The sequence below is a fragment of the Molossus molossus genome, unplaced genomic scaffold (genome assembly GCF_014108415.1).
Source record: "Molossus molossus isolate mMolMol1 unplaced genomic scaffold, mMolMol1.p scaffold_m16_p_1, whole genome shotgun sequence".
Taxonomy (NCBI): domain Eukaryota; kingdom Metazoa; phylum Chordata; class Mammalia; order Chiroptera; family Molossidae; genus Molossus; species Molossus molossus.
In genome coordinates, this window is record NW_023425344.1 from 5,236,530 (window position 1) to 5,252,281 (window position 15,752).

General features: G+C 46.5%; 1 protein-coding gene across 1 annotated transcript; it reads left to right on the top strand.

The window, feature by feature from the left end:
- The first annotated feature begins 4,602 nt into the window (after positions 1-4,602).
- Positions 4,603-15,340, top strand: TMEM128 (transmembrane protein 128). Its single transcript, XM_036271132.1, has 5 exons — positions 4,603-4,712; positions 6,292-6,433; positions 10,084-10,242; positions 13,201-13,309; positions 14,821-15,340. Exons 1-4 carry the CDS (start codon positions 4,616-4,618, stop codon positions 13,298-13,300), a joined length of 498 nt encoding a protein of 165 aa, XP_036127025.1. The 5' UTR covers positions 4,603-4,615; the 3' UTR covers positions 13,301-13,309; positions 14,821-15,340.
- Positions 15,341-15,752: the final 412 nt, after the last annotated feature.

Here is a 15,752-nt window from a genome sequence, read left to right on the forward strand (position 1 = left end):
TAAGGGCATTTTCCTGTTGGTGCAGCAGGCATCTGTTGGGCTTACTGATTTCTCTTGTGAGAATTCTCTCCACCTTTCACTGCTTAAAAAGGATGCAACCAGAGAAAGCCCAGGCACAGTGACCCCGATGCTGGGGGCGGGAAGAGGCTGGCATGCACTGACATGGTGAGGGCCAGAGGATGACAGCAGGCTCAGCACCATCTGCTGCAGGGACGCCGAGTCCTCAGAGCTGAGTCATGGTTGTGTTCTGGAGCCATGCTGGGTGTCACCCCCACTCACACTTAGCTGCAGTCCTATTTTTCTTTCAACCTTGTGAAATAGTCCTGAGGAGTTCCAATAACTTTGTTTTAAAAAAGTGCACATGTATATATGATAATGGTTACTATTATACTTGTCATTATTCATATTTTGCTTAGGATGGTTAAAGTTGGTTTGGGTTGGAGGTAAGTAACTAAAAGAACCTCTCCCGCCACAGGCAGTTGAGTAACAAACGGGCAGGGGATTACTGGGTCCACTGGAAGAGGGTTCAGGCGATATTTACCATGTATTATGTCCCGCAAGTGCTATGTACTAACACTGGCTGAGCACTTCCACCTGCCAGGATTTCCCACTTGGACCCACGTGGCAAGCCCATGCAAATTCCCTCTCCATCACAAGCTATGAGAAGTGAAGAGAAACAAAACACAGATATGAATGTGACCAAACCTAAAAGGTAAACAGTAAACTGGAAAAACATAATTGCCACAGATCTGACAGTCAGAGTTCCTTGATCTATAAAAATAAGCAAAGAATGAAAACCCCAAAAGAAATATGATGTACATATAGCCAATTAATATGTGGAAAAAATCTGTTAAAAGGGAAAAGAAAGTTAAAACAGCAGATTCTTCCTCAACCACCGGATTTTGAATTGGGAACATTTGCCAGAAGGAGAAGCCAGCTGTAGGCGCACGTGTTGTGGTCTCTCCTGCCCACTGCTGGAGGGAGTGTAGAGCAGAAAACCGTCCCCTTTCTGGAGCTGGTTTGAAGAGAGCAGTTCAAGTCTAAAATGTTCAGATCGTCTCACCCAGCAATTACAACTCTGGAACTGTTGTCAGTGAAGTAGAGTTGTGTAAAAAGGGACACATATTTCCTTGTATTATTTATATAATTAAAGGGAGTTTTTAAAAACTGTCTTTCTAGGGGGGTAAGGGGGGAGGAGGTCTAGGGGGGGAAAGGAGAAATGTGTTAACAAAAAAAATTAATAAACATTGGAGAAAAAAAAAATAAAAACTGGCTTTCTTCTCAGACTGAGATAATATCCCAAGTGAGATTTACAAGTACTTTCTATAGGTCAGGTGCTTTTCTAAGGGCTTTACATGTGTGAACTCCTTCCTGGAGATAGTCACAGTCCAGCTGGGGACTACTGGGGCACCCACAGGGCTCAATTAGAAAACAGGGCTGCCTGCATTGGTCTAGCCTCAGAGTTGCAAGGAGCAGAAAACAACTCAAATTAGCATTAATTTGAGAAAAAATGATTTGGGGGGGGGGGGAGCTGGAATCTGTGCAGTTGCAACAATGGAAGACCGAAAGCTTTCCATGGGCCAGGCACTGTTCTAAGCACTTTGCATGTATTATTCTTTTAATCTTTCTTCAATCCTAGGAGACACATACTATTCTTAACCCCATTTGGCAAGTGAGGAAACTAAGGTTCAAGGGAGGATAATGGCTTTCCCAAGGCTGAAATGCCAATAATGACAGGACCAGTAGTGACAGACAGCCAGGCAACTGGCTCCAGAGCCATGTTCTTAACTCGATGAATAAGGGCTTGGCTGGATTCAGGAGCTGAGAGAGGATGCTACCAAGACCTCTTGGCTTGGCTTCCATCTCAAAGCTTCCTTCCTAGGTGGGATCCACATGTCTCTATGGTGACAGCCCCAAGCCACAGTGACCTCACAACTGACCATACCAACAGAGATCTTCCCAACAGGCTCCACCAAAGTCCTGGGGGCTGACAGATCTGGTTCAGGTCATGTGCCCTCGCCCAGCCTCCTGAGAACATTCAGGACTGTTGGTGGAAAGCAGACAAGTGGTTTCTCAGAGGAAGGGATGCTGGGCAGACATAAGTATGGCCACACAGAAGTCCAGTTAATTATGATCTAGGGCCAAAGTGAAAACCAGGTAACGGAGCTCCTGCTATGTGCCAGGTGTATGCAAGGCACTGGGGAGCTACTAAGACATGGTTGTTGCTCCCATTAACTAGGGAGAGAACAGGCAAAAGGGAAACTGCAACAAAGAGTAAATGGAGCCTGAGGAGAAGGAATAACTAATCAAGAGGTGAGCAGAAGCCTGCTCCAGAAGACCTGGCAAGTCCAGTTAAGTAGTAATGAATAGTAACTTGAACGCACACTACATGCCAGGCACTACACTAAGCAACTGGTATACATTTATCTTCACTCTGAAACCTGTTGTATCATAGATGAGGAAATAAATCTTAGAACAGAAAAATAACTTGCCCCCAAACCCAGTGATGGAGTCAGAATTCAAAAGTCTATAAACACCTTGGACATAACCACGTTGCTAAGGGCAAGCGAGCAAAGGTCATAGACAAATACACCCCCCCTGACTCCCAAGTAATACACATAGAAAATGACAATTTCTTGGTTGGGTAGCATACTGATATCATATATCTGTCATTGAGGTGCACAGTGCACACATTTAAGAACTTATTTAATGGACCCCAACAATGAAGATGTGCTCATTAGGTATTGGATTTTTTCCAGCCTGCTTTTAAGTATCATCAACATGGTGTGCAAGTAGTGCTATTTAAAATATCGGGGGGGGGGGATAGCTGGGAGGATTTCAGATCCACATACAAAGGCCCTGAAACCACCAAAGGGGAAACCAGACCCGACTTGAACACACTACGTATGGAAACCCTGGAACTGCTGCGATGCTCTGGGAATATACAGTTACAAGGGAGACCCAGCACTGACCTTTCTGCAAGGAAACAATCAACAGAAGATTGTATTTGAGAGGAGGAATTCGCTTCCTGTTAACAAGACTTCTAACCCTGTACAAGAGAGAGAAGAAAGGAGGGCAAAGACCCCAGTTGGCTTTGAAGAGATGAACCCTGGTTCTTTAGGAAGCGGAAAGCAAAACAAAACAAGAAAGAGGAGGTATTGTGTAGAAAGGCCATATGATCCACCAGGCTGTTAAATCTTTTGCTCCAATGGGTTTGCTAAAAGGCTGAAGAAATGGCAGAAATCAACCAGTAGGAAATTGACGTTCTTATATTTCTTCTGCAAATACCCCGGACATATAGAAGATAGGAAAGAGTGCCAACTAATTTAAAATTTACTTCCTGGTTGGCTTTCTGGGTTATCTAGCCCTGTACCTGACACACCTCAAGCTACTCTCCCTGCTCCCCACACCTCCCAGCAAAATACACTACTCTGTACTCTGTACTTACACAACCCTGCATGCAATGTTTCTACTATGGCCTTGTATTGAAGTCGTATCCTCTAAGCTAGATTGTAGCTTACCCCTGTCCTCAGCATTTTAGTAGATGCAGCTGTTCAGAAAATGTCTGTTGACTTAATGAAACGCTTCCATACATTATAAATACTGCAATATTCTGGAGTATAGCTCTGTGCTCATCTTTGGTCCATGGGGCTCAAGTGCAACATCCTGTCTTACTCATCCTTCTGTTGCCTAGCATGGTGTCTGATAGTTCCTAGCAAATAGTGGGTGCTCAGTAAACAGTGACTGGTTAAGCACATTCAACACATGACATGGTAGGAAGCAGAAGCGGGTAGGAGAATAATAGATAGAGAAAAACTTGTTAATTAGTGACAGTTTTTTTTCGGCTTATGAGCATGAGCTAGGGAGGTGACCGTTTTCTGGGAAAGTACAAATTTAACTCCCACATTCCCAGCTGGTGAAATTTCTCAGAAGTTGGAAAAAGGAGGTTAACACGAACATACAGGTGCCTTGCATTTAAACCCCAGAGGCAGGTATAATCCCCGAGGTGCAGAAGAGGCAAAGTGGCTCAGAGACATTTATTTCTTGCTCAAGTCCACCCAAGTGGTCGGTGCCAGGCCTGAGGCTCAACAGCTGGTGCCGGACCGGACCCAGCGGCCCTTCCTCCTCCGAGGGCTGCTTTCGACCCTCTCAGAATCGCTGGGCACCTCCTGAAGAGAGGTGAGAAAGAGGCTGGGGCTGACGTCGAGGCCTGCACGAGGTGCTTATGTACCGGGCACCGCCCTGGGGCCAAGGTCAGCTCGGGAGGAGGCAGCACAGCGAAGCCCGCGGCGTCGCGGGCCGCGCACCCCCGCCCGGCACGCACTCAGCGGCACGTAAGCTCGGGACTTCGGGAGAAAATGGGGTATTTTCGGCCTCGGGAGGATCAGCATTTTGAAATTCAAATCATTTGGCAGATTTGAGCGCGAAGATTGCGAAACCAATTCCGCTCTAGATGCTCACCCATTAAAACCTCAAAGACAGTAGGGTCTCCACCCTTCGTAGAAACAACGCGATCTCCACCCCTCCTAGAAAGAGACTCCTCCTCCCGGAAGTCGACGCCAGAAGTTCCGGCGGGGTTGACGTCACTTCCGTCGCGCGGCCTAGAGGCGCCAAGATGGACGCCCTGCGCGCCCGGGAGCAGCTCCGGCGGCGCTACCTGTTCTCGCTCGACGCCGAGGCCTCGCGGGACGGCAGAGACCACGCCGGGCCGGGTGAGGCGCTTTTCCGGGCGCTCCGAGGCTCCCGGGGCAAGGCGCCCGGCCACGGCCGGCCTTGCGGGTCTGCACAGCCCTGCCCGCCCGGGAGCGCCCGGTCGCTCCAGGTTTAGCAGTGGTTTGCAAGTGGGGTGTTCAGTGTCATAAACTGTCCTTAGGGGTCACCTAGCCTTGCGCATCTTCATCTCAGGCCGCGCCCCAGGGTTCCCAGGAATGCTGGTCCCACACCGGTTTGGTGACAGCCCTTCAACATACCCACCGGTTTTTCCCCGAAGAATCTACCAAACCGACCCGTCCGGGCCCAGGAGGCCGCGTGTGCCAAGCGTTTCGTCTCGGCTCGTAACAGCGCACCCCTGGGGACGTCCGACTGCCCGCCAGCAGAGCTGGCCACAGACGCGCGGGCAGACTTGTGTCGACCAGTGCGGGTGATTTCACAGGGCGGCCCAGACCGGAGCGGTACAGACGGGGCGAGTGGGGGGGCAGTTTTCCCGCAGATGCGGGCAGTGCAGAAGACTCCGGCAGAAGCCCGCACTGCTGGCTGCTCCCGGGCAGGGGAGCAGGGAGAGGCGGAGTCCACGTTCGATCTTTTTGTCCAGTATGTTGTAAACCGTGTGCGTTGATTGCCTTTTAAAAATATACTACCTCTAACTATTGAATTATTTTAAATAAACACAATCTTTTAAGGCAGCCCAGATGTGGAAGGGGCACACTGGGCCTAGTCCTAGCACAGTACTGCCTGGACAGGTGAGGATAAGCCCAAGTTTTTTCCACCTGGGACCCAATCTGACAGATTATTATTTTAAAAATAAGCAGCAGAAAACATCATGCGCCGGCATGCTTGTTGATAAATGTTGAGGGTATCGTCTCCCGGAATTGGTGTTATGAACAAGCTTCTTAGGTATTCCAAAGGTTGAGAACCTCAGATGTATACCAGTGCTTCTCACCTGAACAAGAGGGGCCTGTGAGTCACCTTGGGACCAGTTAGAACTCATCCAACCCGACCCCAGCTGCCTGCTCTGTCAGAGTGGGTCCCAGGTGGAAGAAACTTGGGCTTATCATCACCTGTCCAGGCAGTACTGTGCTGGGACTAGGCCCAGTGTGCCCCTTCCACATCCGGGCTGCCTTAAAAGATTGTGTTTATTTAAAATAATTAAATAGTTAGAGGTAGTATATTTGGAAAATCACAAGTCTGTTTTGTGCTGTAACATTTACCTTTTGCATTTTCCTTCATGGGACTAATGACTTTCTTAGATGAAATATGAAACATCATGTTAAAATTCCTACACTATACCAGATGTCATTCTTTCCGGAATACTGAATATGTAAATTTGATTTCAAAATTCGTGTAGAGGAAAGATGCTGACTGTAATGAACATGTTTTATGGTGGCCTCCTAGTAATTATTTCTGCAAATATAAACCAATTTTAGTGTTTTTACAGAAGAAATTCGTGCTATGGTGGGAGAGAATGTGGTTCTCAAAAAACTCTAGGAAATATTTGGCTTAAAAGAGGTTGATCCCCCCCCCCCCCCATGCTCTTATGGTAATTTAAGAAGTTGAAATCTGCCTCATTTGCAGGAACCTCTGCAGCTGCTGAGAAAAAGCAGAAACCGCTTCCGAGACTTAATATTCATTCAGGATTCTGGATATTGGCATCCATTGTTGTGACCTATTATGTTGATTTCTTTAAAACTGTTAAGGAAAACTTTCACACTAGTAGGTAAGAAAACTTTACTGGTTCATGAGTTTAAACACCTGTGTCTTATTTTCCATGTTTTATTTTGTCAGTTGAATTCTTTTTTTTTTTTTTTGGTATGTGTCCCTAGCCACTAGGGCCTAGCAGAAACCGAACATGCGACTCTGGTCCATAGGCTGATGCTCCAACTGCTGAGCCAAACCGGCCAGGGCTATCAGTTGAATTCTTCACACACTTAGTAGGTACCTAATTTCTGCGAGGCACTGTGTGAGCGGTGCATGCTCTGGGCATGGACAGCGGAGTTAGGGAGGCGGGCGGTTATTTCGGCGGGCCTTTTCAGCACAGCGTGTTGTAGAATGGGAAAGGTGGTAAATGAGAGAAGGACCTAATCCGTTCATAGATCATGGAAGGAGACAGTCTCTGACTGAAGGTCTTGGTGAAGAAAAGGTGCAGGAGTACTAGGAGGGAATGAGGACTGGGCTGGGTGAGAATAAGGTCTCAGAGTTTGTGTTTAGAGAGGAGGTACAGCAGCTAACAAGGGGTGGTTGAATTAGCATTGAAGTGAAGGTCACTAGTTAATCTCAGGACTCCACATGGAAGAGGAGGTTGTGAATCATCCCAGGTTCCTCTGAACATCGGAGGGTGTTCTGGTAGCCCCCAGATAGTAGGAAAAGAGGGGGAGATGTTGGTGAGGGTCAGAGCTGGCATTGGGAGGGATTGTTTTTGTAGGGTGCAAGCATTTATGGAAGTGCCAGTGAGGCTGGATAGGTGTGGATGGACTGAGCCTGTGTTGCCATGGTGGGCCCGCAGTTTGTTCTCCGAGGCCTTCAGGAGCAGCGCCGGCTCCAGAGGCCCAGGAGAGGGAGGGAGCGCACAGCTGGGGAAGCAGGCATAGGGGATTTTGTTTAAACCATCGGAGGGAGAAAGCTTGTTCCTCTCTCCTTGTTTCCTCAAGCACGGGCTTCCCCTAACCACTCCATCTTCTGCGCTTCTGCCTCACTCGCTCCTTCTCTGGGAGCTGGTGTGACTTCCTGGTTGGGTTTGCGATGAAGAACTAGGCATATGTAGCTCAGCACCTCCCTCCTCTTGGGAGCCAGCTGCCCGTGGCCAGCATGGATTCTGGTCTGCTTTCCTGGGCCGTTATTTTATGGGGCAGCCTTGACATGAGACGGTTGTTAGGTTTCCACTGCGACTTGGAACCTGGTGGGTAAGCCTGTCTATTTCTGGGTTTAAGTGTTAGGAAGCGTTTTGTCGCTGTTCATCAAAGCCATTTCCCACAGCTCTGTCAGTAAAAACACTGACAATAGATCCTCATCAGCCTGACTCCTTTGTCTCGCAGTTGGTTTAGAACTTGGGCTGGGAGAAAAGGGAATAATTACTTCAAACCACCGGTAGCTGCCCCATCATTCACCACATTTCCTAAAAGCCTGAGCTGTGTGCAGCTGTGGAGGCGGGATAAATGAACCCATTTCTAGCCCTCCAGCAGTTCATTCTAGGCCCAGACAGCCAGGTGGGTAGGTCACGGGGTGCTCGGGTGCGTGTACAGGATGCTACTCGAGCACCAAGAAGAGACACCGGCGAGCCCAGCCTCAGGTCGTAGACTGTTTGAGATTTAGGAGAAGTGAGATTTATGCGTGTGTGTCCTTACGCGTAGTATGTCTTTAAGGACCCAGTGAGACAGGAATAGTTACACAGCGTCAGGTGTTTGGGCGCCTGTGGCAGTAAGTGCAGTGAGCACACTGCTGTGTGTGAAGGGCCAGGACTCAGACTCGGGACCAGGGCAGCAGAGTGTGACAGGGAAGCAGAAGCCATGGGCCTGGCCCCCAAATGTGTCATCGTAGAGAAGAAAAGACACAAGTGTGGACGCGGAGGCCAAGGATTTTGAATAGCACCGTGTCCTTGCTGAGGGCCTCTCTGTGACAGTGCCCGATGCCGGCATGAGGGCACCTGCTGCTTAGTTGAAGATGGTTCATTCTCTGATACCTGGGAAATTCCTTATTGCCCTGCTCTTAGCTCAACGAGGCATTGGGTATATGCGAGGGTATAAGATTGTATATTTAGAGATGAGTCAACATTAAAAACAGCAAAATATTGTGATGCTTTGGAAACCACAGTTTTAAAAAAAAAATCCAGGTTGTGTGTATCAAAATCAACTGTGGAGTTAAAGGAAAAACCAAATTACAACCCCACAGGCTCAGGGCCGTCCTCAAACCCACCGTGTCAGACTTTTGGAAACTGGGTCAAGGTCACTTACTTTTAAAAAGTTCCAGAGGTGACACTGACACAGCCAAGGTCGAGGACCACTGACTTGCAGTATTTTATTTTGTTCAGGCTATTTAAAAGTTTATTATATTCTTGACCATATCTGGACAGAGGAGCCACGCTGGGATCCCACGTGAGGATGGAAAACTGATGTGAATAAAAGGGGGGGGTCCTGATGAAGCAGGGAGACCACCACAGCTCTAGCACAGTTTCCCAGCCCTCTTTTCATCTCCTCCTAAGGAGCCTTTTTATAGGCATTCCCCCCAATCACCCCTACATGTGAATGTCTGTGCTTTATGTACACAAAAGTGTTCTTCACTTTGGAGGTGATGTCGCACCTGTGGAGAATGCACACTTCTCAGAAGAGAGGTCTCAGGGCCCCCTAAAAAGAAGCATGGAAATATTTTCCCCAGAGACAAACAGCCTCCGTGGAGCAACAGTGATCACTGTTGAGGGCGGAGGCACTTTTCTGAACACAACTTCACTGTCACAGCTGTTCTGTGAATCGGGACCACCAAGCTTGCGCCATTTGCCCGGAGTCACAAAGCTAGTCATGCCAGAGCTGAGACTCAGACTCAGGTTTGGAAGATTGTGCTCCTCACCACGGTGCTTACGGCCCCTTAGGATTCTGAATCCCAGAATTCCATCATAAATTCCTGAAGGGAATCTGGAGCCTTGCCATTGTTGGAAGTCCACTCAGTGCCTGTGAACTGGCCTGTCCAGCCACCTGCTCCCCCTCCATCTTCTACACGGAGTGCCAGTCTTCTCCCCATGGAGAAGCAAAATATAAATGGGGGCATTGGGTTGAGTTGGGGGACTGGGAAAAGGTCTTCGTTCCCCAAACCTGGCCTCCTCCCATGACCAGCAGGGGTCGGAAGGAAGAGGCTGGTGGGTTCATACATGCTGAGTCAGGTATTGGATAGAATTAGAAGGAAGAAAGAAGACATTGCTCCTTGGAGGGGATTAGAGATCTTCTGAAAAGGTGATGGTTTTATTTAGAAATCTTATATGAGAGGCAGTGTGAATTAACCATCTTCCAAGTTGATTTTCAGCATTCCAAGAAACCCTACTTGGAGGAGTCAATGGTACCTGTTTATTACTCTCATACTCAAAACCTCAGAAACAGGCCAAAAGCTGCTCTCTTTTCTGTGTTTTTAAAGAAAACGCATAGCCATAGCCAGGGTTCTTTTGTGGCTGGTTATTTTAAAAAGTACATATGCATGAATGGGTCTCAGGCTCATCCTTTCTCACCCCAATTCCCAGTAGATCAAGACTTCCTGAAATCTGGGATTGAGTAATTTTGGGTCCCTCTGTTCCTCTTCCAGTCGATGTTGTTGTAGAAATAGATTTGTAGTTTAAGGTATCTGCTGATTTGCTAAGTGCTGTCCACCCTGACATTTTCGTCTCTACAGTTGGTTTCTCTTTGGCGGTGCCTTGTTACTTCTCAGCTTGTCCATTGCACTGTACTGCATTCTCTACCTGGAATGGTGTCGTGGGATTGCAGACTATGATGTCAAGTATCCAGCCTTGATTCCCATTACAACTGCTGCTTTTATCGTAGCGGGACTTTGGTAAGTTAGCTTCGAAATGACTGATAGGATGACAACTTTGTTGATCAGGTACTGATGTACATGGCACGAATTTCAAAGGAAAAAAGGAATAATGGGAAGTTGGCCTCCCTGTCATTTCTCGTCTCTGGTTCCCTTTTCAGTAATGTCTTTCTTTATGTATTTAGTTATTTAGAACACAAATAGTGACACACTATATATATTTTGCAGTTTGCTTTTCAAGTTATTTTTTATGAAGTATAATACATACAGAAAGTGGGGAAAACAAAATTGTACAGCTGAATGAATCATGAAATGACATTGGTGTAAACCCCACCCAGGTCTAGAAAGAGAATGAGCCAGCACCTCGTAATCCCTTTCACGCTTCCCATGGTCACTGGACCTTCCGTCCTGCCCACAGTAAACATTGTCCTGACCTGTACACTCATCGCTTTCTTTTGCATCTCTCAAATTCTCTGTTTTGTCTGTTTTTGAAATTTATAGAAATGGATTCTTATAGCATATATTCTTTGACGTTTGCTGTTTACACGTAACATTATATATGATTCATCCTCATTGTTGTACATAATAGTTGCTCATTGCTGATTAGCAGTCTAGCCTATAGCTAAATTCCAACTAATTTTTTCTACTGTTGATAGCATTTGGATTGTTTGCAGTTTGGTGGTGTTATTAATGACACTATTAAGAACATTCTAGTATATGTCTCTTGTGCACACGTGCATGTTTCTGTTTCGTAAACATGTACATACATACATATATCTATGCTTATCTCTAGAAGTGAAATTGTTGGCTCATAGGGTTGTGCATACCCCCAACTTCAGTAAATAATGCCAAACTGTTTTTTTTTTATCTTCACCTGAGGACATTTTTCTTCCTATTGATTTTTAGCTAGAGTGGAAGGGAGGGAGGGGAAGAGAGAGAGAGAAACTTCTGTTGGTTGCCTACCACACGACCCCGACCAAGGTCAGGGATCAAACTCGCAACTGAAGTACGTGCCCTTGACCAGGAATCAAACCTGCCACTCTTTGGTCCGTGGGCTGATACTCTAACCACTGAACCAAACCAGCCAGGGCAATCCCAAACTGTATTACAACAAGATGATTCTTTTCTTTTTAAAATTTTTTTCTCTATTGATTTTCGAGAGAGAGGAAGGGAGAGGGGGAGAGAGAGAGAGAGAGACACATTGATGAGAGAGAACACTGATTGGCTGCCTCCTCCATGTTCCCCACTGGGGATCGGGTCCACAACCCCGGCATGTGCCTGACTGACCAGGAATTGAACTGGCGACCTCTTGGTGCATGGGTCGATGCTCAGCCACTGAGCTACACTGGCCGGGTTGTGTTTTTTTGTTTTTTAAATGAGCCATGTAGTTTGAAATTCCTCCATATTTTTGCACATAGATGTACCTCACTGTTTTTAGTTGTGTATTATCACTACATGGACATTCTGTGATTTATTTAACCAGCTCCCTGTTGTTGGGCTGACAGTTGTTTTTATTCTTTTACTCTTTTAAAAATACCACAGTCAGTATCCGTTTTCATAAGTTAATAGGTACTCAATGAAAAACACTGATTTTATTAATGTTGATAAAAGTATACTTTCTTTTTTTTTTTTTTATCCTCACCCGAGGATATTTTCCCATTTTTTTGTTCAGGTAGAGTGGGAGGGAGAGAGAGGAACAGAGAGAGAGAGAAACATCGATGTGAAAGGGACACATCGAGTGGCTGCCACCCGCATGACCGACCAGGGCCGGGGACAAACTGCAACCGAGGTACGTGCCCTTAGCGGGAACCGAACCCGGGTCTCTCAGGACCGCAGGTCGACGCTCTAACCACTGAGCCAAACCGGCCAGGGCTATACTTGCTTTCTAAAGAAAAATCTGTTAATTATAGAAAATACAAAAGAAATAAATCCCATGATTCTGCCTGTCAGGGAGAAAACCTATTTTTATGTACAGTAAGTTCTCACTTAACATCATGAGTCTGTGGCTGTACGTGAAACACTGTATGAGAAGCCAGTTTGACCACAGGCTCGTAGCTGTACATAAGAGTTGGTCCTAGGGCATCTCATTAGCATCACAGTGGAGTGACGTTGTTCAAGAACTTGCTATAGTGTGGACATAGCCTTTTAGTTTTAGTCTTTTCTTGATGTTAAATGAATTGTGATTTTGGAAAAGGCACATGCCTTTGTAGATACTCAGTTTAAATCTACTTTTTTAATGATTTATTTTCTGTAGTTGAAGTTCAAGGGTATTTGATGTACTACCTTGTGATGTGGCTATTATTAACCCTTCAGTATTGTAGGTAGACAGCTGTGCTATTTTACACTTTCTTATAAGGCTGCTATCACCCCCAGAAATGTTATTTTATTTTTCAGAACAGTATAATTATAGCTACTTTAAAGTTCTTATTATAACATTACATATTAAAAGCAATAACTATTTGAAGCATTTGATTGACTATAGTTTTTCCTATTTTAACTTAAGCTCTTATAAAGTCAGTCCATAAAAGTCAGTTGCACTTAGAAAGTGTTTTATTCTTACCTTGGTGACAGTATTTTTTTCTATGGAAAATTTAATAGCAAGTTATAAATGGTTGCTTTGTAAATTCTGTTTCTAAAAGAAGAATGCTTTTAACCATCTTTGACCATAATAGTTTGCTAGTGGGCAAGATGGTGAGAGCAGGCTACGGCCATTCCAGTCCATGTTCCATCGCAGACACCGACCCGTGCCGGCCCGTGTTAAGACACCCCGGTGACTCCAGTTCCAAGTACTTTTGAAGAGATTGTGATAGTTTCAGAATTTGCTAAGTCACATCTCGGATAGAAAAATAAGAACGTGTAATATTGCCGCTGAATGAACTTGCCCAAACGGAGTGAAACGAGTTCTTTATATCTAGATTGTGCCAGAGAATGTCCGTGTGGGTGGCAGCTGGAGTCAGCGTGCGTGTCTTTTCCTTTCAGCTTCAACATCGCTCTGTGGCCCGTGTGGTCGTTTTTCACCCCGCTGGTGTTGTTTACCCAGTTCATGGGCGTCGTAATGTTGATCTCACTCCTTGGATGATTTCTGAAGGTAAGATCTCTAGGCTGGTAGTGCTGATAACGACCTCATTTGAAAACTATCTTCTGTGCCAATTTTCAGGTGACCACCTGTGACTTGTTTCAGTCGTGTTCACATTGGTGCATCCGTTGAACTGAGATCAAAGGGACCGAGACCCCTTCCCTTTTGTATAATTTAGTTCTGACTACTAGGTAGAGAAGGCACCTGTCCTGCAAAGATCTCATGAAGACAGCTTCACTTCCAGTGTAAATACGTTCATACATGAGACCATGCTTTACTGAAATCAGCTTATATACAATTGACTATGGGCTAGGTTGTTCTTAAGGAATGGGAATTTAGGGAACAAGAGCTATTTTACCCAATTGGACAAAACGTTTTTGCCATTTTCTAATTCTTCTGGCTGCTTCACAAAAGTCTGAGGGATGGCATATCAACCTTTCCCTTCATGTCCTTCCTTCCTTCCTTCCTTCCTTCCTTCCTTCCTTCCTTCCTTCCGCCCCCCTTCCCTCCCTCCCTCCCTCCCTTTCCTTTCTTTCCCTCCTTCCCTCCCTCCTTTCCCTCCCTTCCCTCTGTCCCCTCCCCTCCATCCCTCCCTTCCTCCCTGCTATTTTTACATTAATCTTCAGATAGAGCAGGAGGGAGAGAGGAAGAGAGAGAGAGAAACATCCATGTGAGAGAGACACATTAATTGATTGCCACCCGCACAACCCCAGGTGGGGCCGGGGATGAACCGCAACCGAGGTATGTGCCCTTGGCTGGAATCGAACCCGGGACTCTTTGGTCCACGGGCGATGCTCTTACCGCTGATCTAAACTGGCCAGGGCTTCCTTCATGTTCTTTATAGAATTTCTGCCTCCTACAGCACCCCTCCCTGGGCCTGCTGCCTCACAGAGGTGTTTGCTGAGGACAGAGAACTCATTTGTTAAGTGCATGTGTATTGAGAGGACTGTGCTTAGGGACGTGGTGGGAAAGACAGGCGGTCTCGGCCTTCATGTCACTTGTCAGAGCATGGAGGACATCTACTCCATACGTCAGTCTACAGGGTGGAAATTAGACCCAGAGAAGTAAGTCAGTACACTAAGCAGATTACGGGGGTGCTGAAGAAAACTGACATGGAGCGTTAGAGGAAGGGCGCTAGATCCACGAAGTGACGTAACCCAGCTGCCGCCGGGCGGAAGGTGGTTGCCGTCGTCTGTGACCACGCTGACATGGGAGCCCCCACAAGCTGCTGTGCTGGCGGGCCGCCCGGACCCTCAGTGCCCGGCCCGCTGACGTGAGCGTCCGCAACAGCGCTCCGTCTGGCCGTGTCTCCTACTCCTCCCTTCTCGTGGTGTGAAATCTTTGTTCAGTTGTGAGTTTTTGCTCACTGTGGCGCTTCTGACTCACTGCGGATGTGAACTTATCATTGGTCGTGGAGAGCAGATAGTGTCGTAGGCTTGTAGACTGAACTGTGCTTTTTAGCATCACATTGAAGCATGACATACACTGTCTCACCTGGGGCATAAATGTTGGCTTTCTTTCAGGTTCCAGGGCATGAAAATGTAGCGCCAACGATGAAACATCCAGCTGGCTGAAAGCTTGCTGAACATGGAAAAGCATCTCGAGTGAGTGGTTTTCTGGGAAGAATTGTAACTTCATTGATCTGTGGTTGAAATCAGAATAAATTATATTTTATTTGCATAGTCTTAAACTCAGATGATTATTGAATTGTTCAGATTCAGAGTAGGAATATTCTCTTCAAAATGGAAATAACTAATCTGCAGTGTTCATCTTTGAGTCTGGGGAAGCGTTGGTGTACAGTTAAGTGAAGCTTCGCCATAGGTGTGGCGCGCGTGCCCCGCGTTGTGGATGGAGCTTCACTCCGCGCGGGGGCGGCGCGCCTGTGCCTTCACCGCAGGTGGGCAGGTGCCGGAGCTCCCTTGTTAAAGCCTCGCTGGGCGAGGACCGCTGAACGGACTTCATGCATTCCTGCCACTTTGGATTTTGTCATTGTGTAAATTACTGGGTTTTTAGCATGTTTAACGTACGAACTTTTAATGATCTTTAAGTATGTATACTTTATTCCTTAACATTTAAATAAAATATTTTTATAACTTCGTGGGTTTTGTAATATAAACTTTGGAAAAGTTTCTGTTTTCAGCCATTAGTGCTTTGAGGTAGCTGTAGGAATAAGGTTTCTTTTTAGGGGGAAGGCTACGGTGCTTCTCAGAGACCTCATGAAACTAGTCACTTGCCATTGCAAATATGTTCACCCCAAACCTAAACTCCATAAGCGTTGTGACATAGGAGGTACCCGATGTTGGTTCTTTTTCCCATACAGGGACTTCCAAGATGATCTGATTCAGTCACCACTTGTGTCTGGCCCCAGTCACCCTGTAACTGCCGCTGCCTGACCTTGAGTAGTAGTCATTCCCCAGCTGTGAAGTGGGAACATCTGTCCTGTAGGGTTGTGGGT

Bases quoted from the DNA above. Each gene is read 5' to 3' on its own strand.
- TMEM128 (XM_036271132.1), top strand. From the start codon at position 4,616: ATGGACGCCCTGCGCGCCCGGGAGCAGCTCCGGCGGCGCTACCTGTTC. The intron at 6,434-10,083 runs GTAAGAAAACTT...TCGTCTCTACAG, and splicing joins GAAAACTTTCACACTAGTAG to TTGGTTTCTCTTTGGCGGTG. The intron at 10,243-13,200 runs GTAAGTTAGCTT...TTTTCCTTTCAG, and splicing joins TTTATCGTAGCGGGACTTTG to CTTCAACATCGCTCTGTGGC.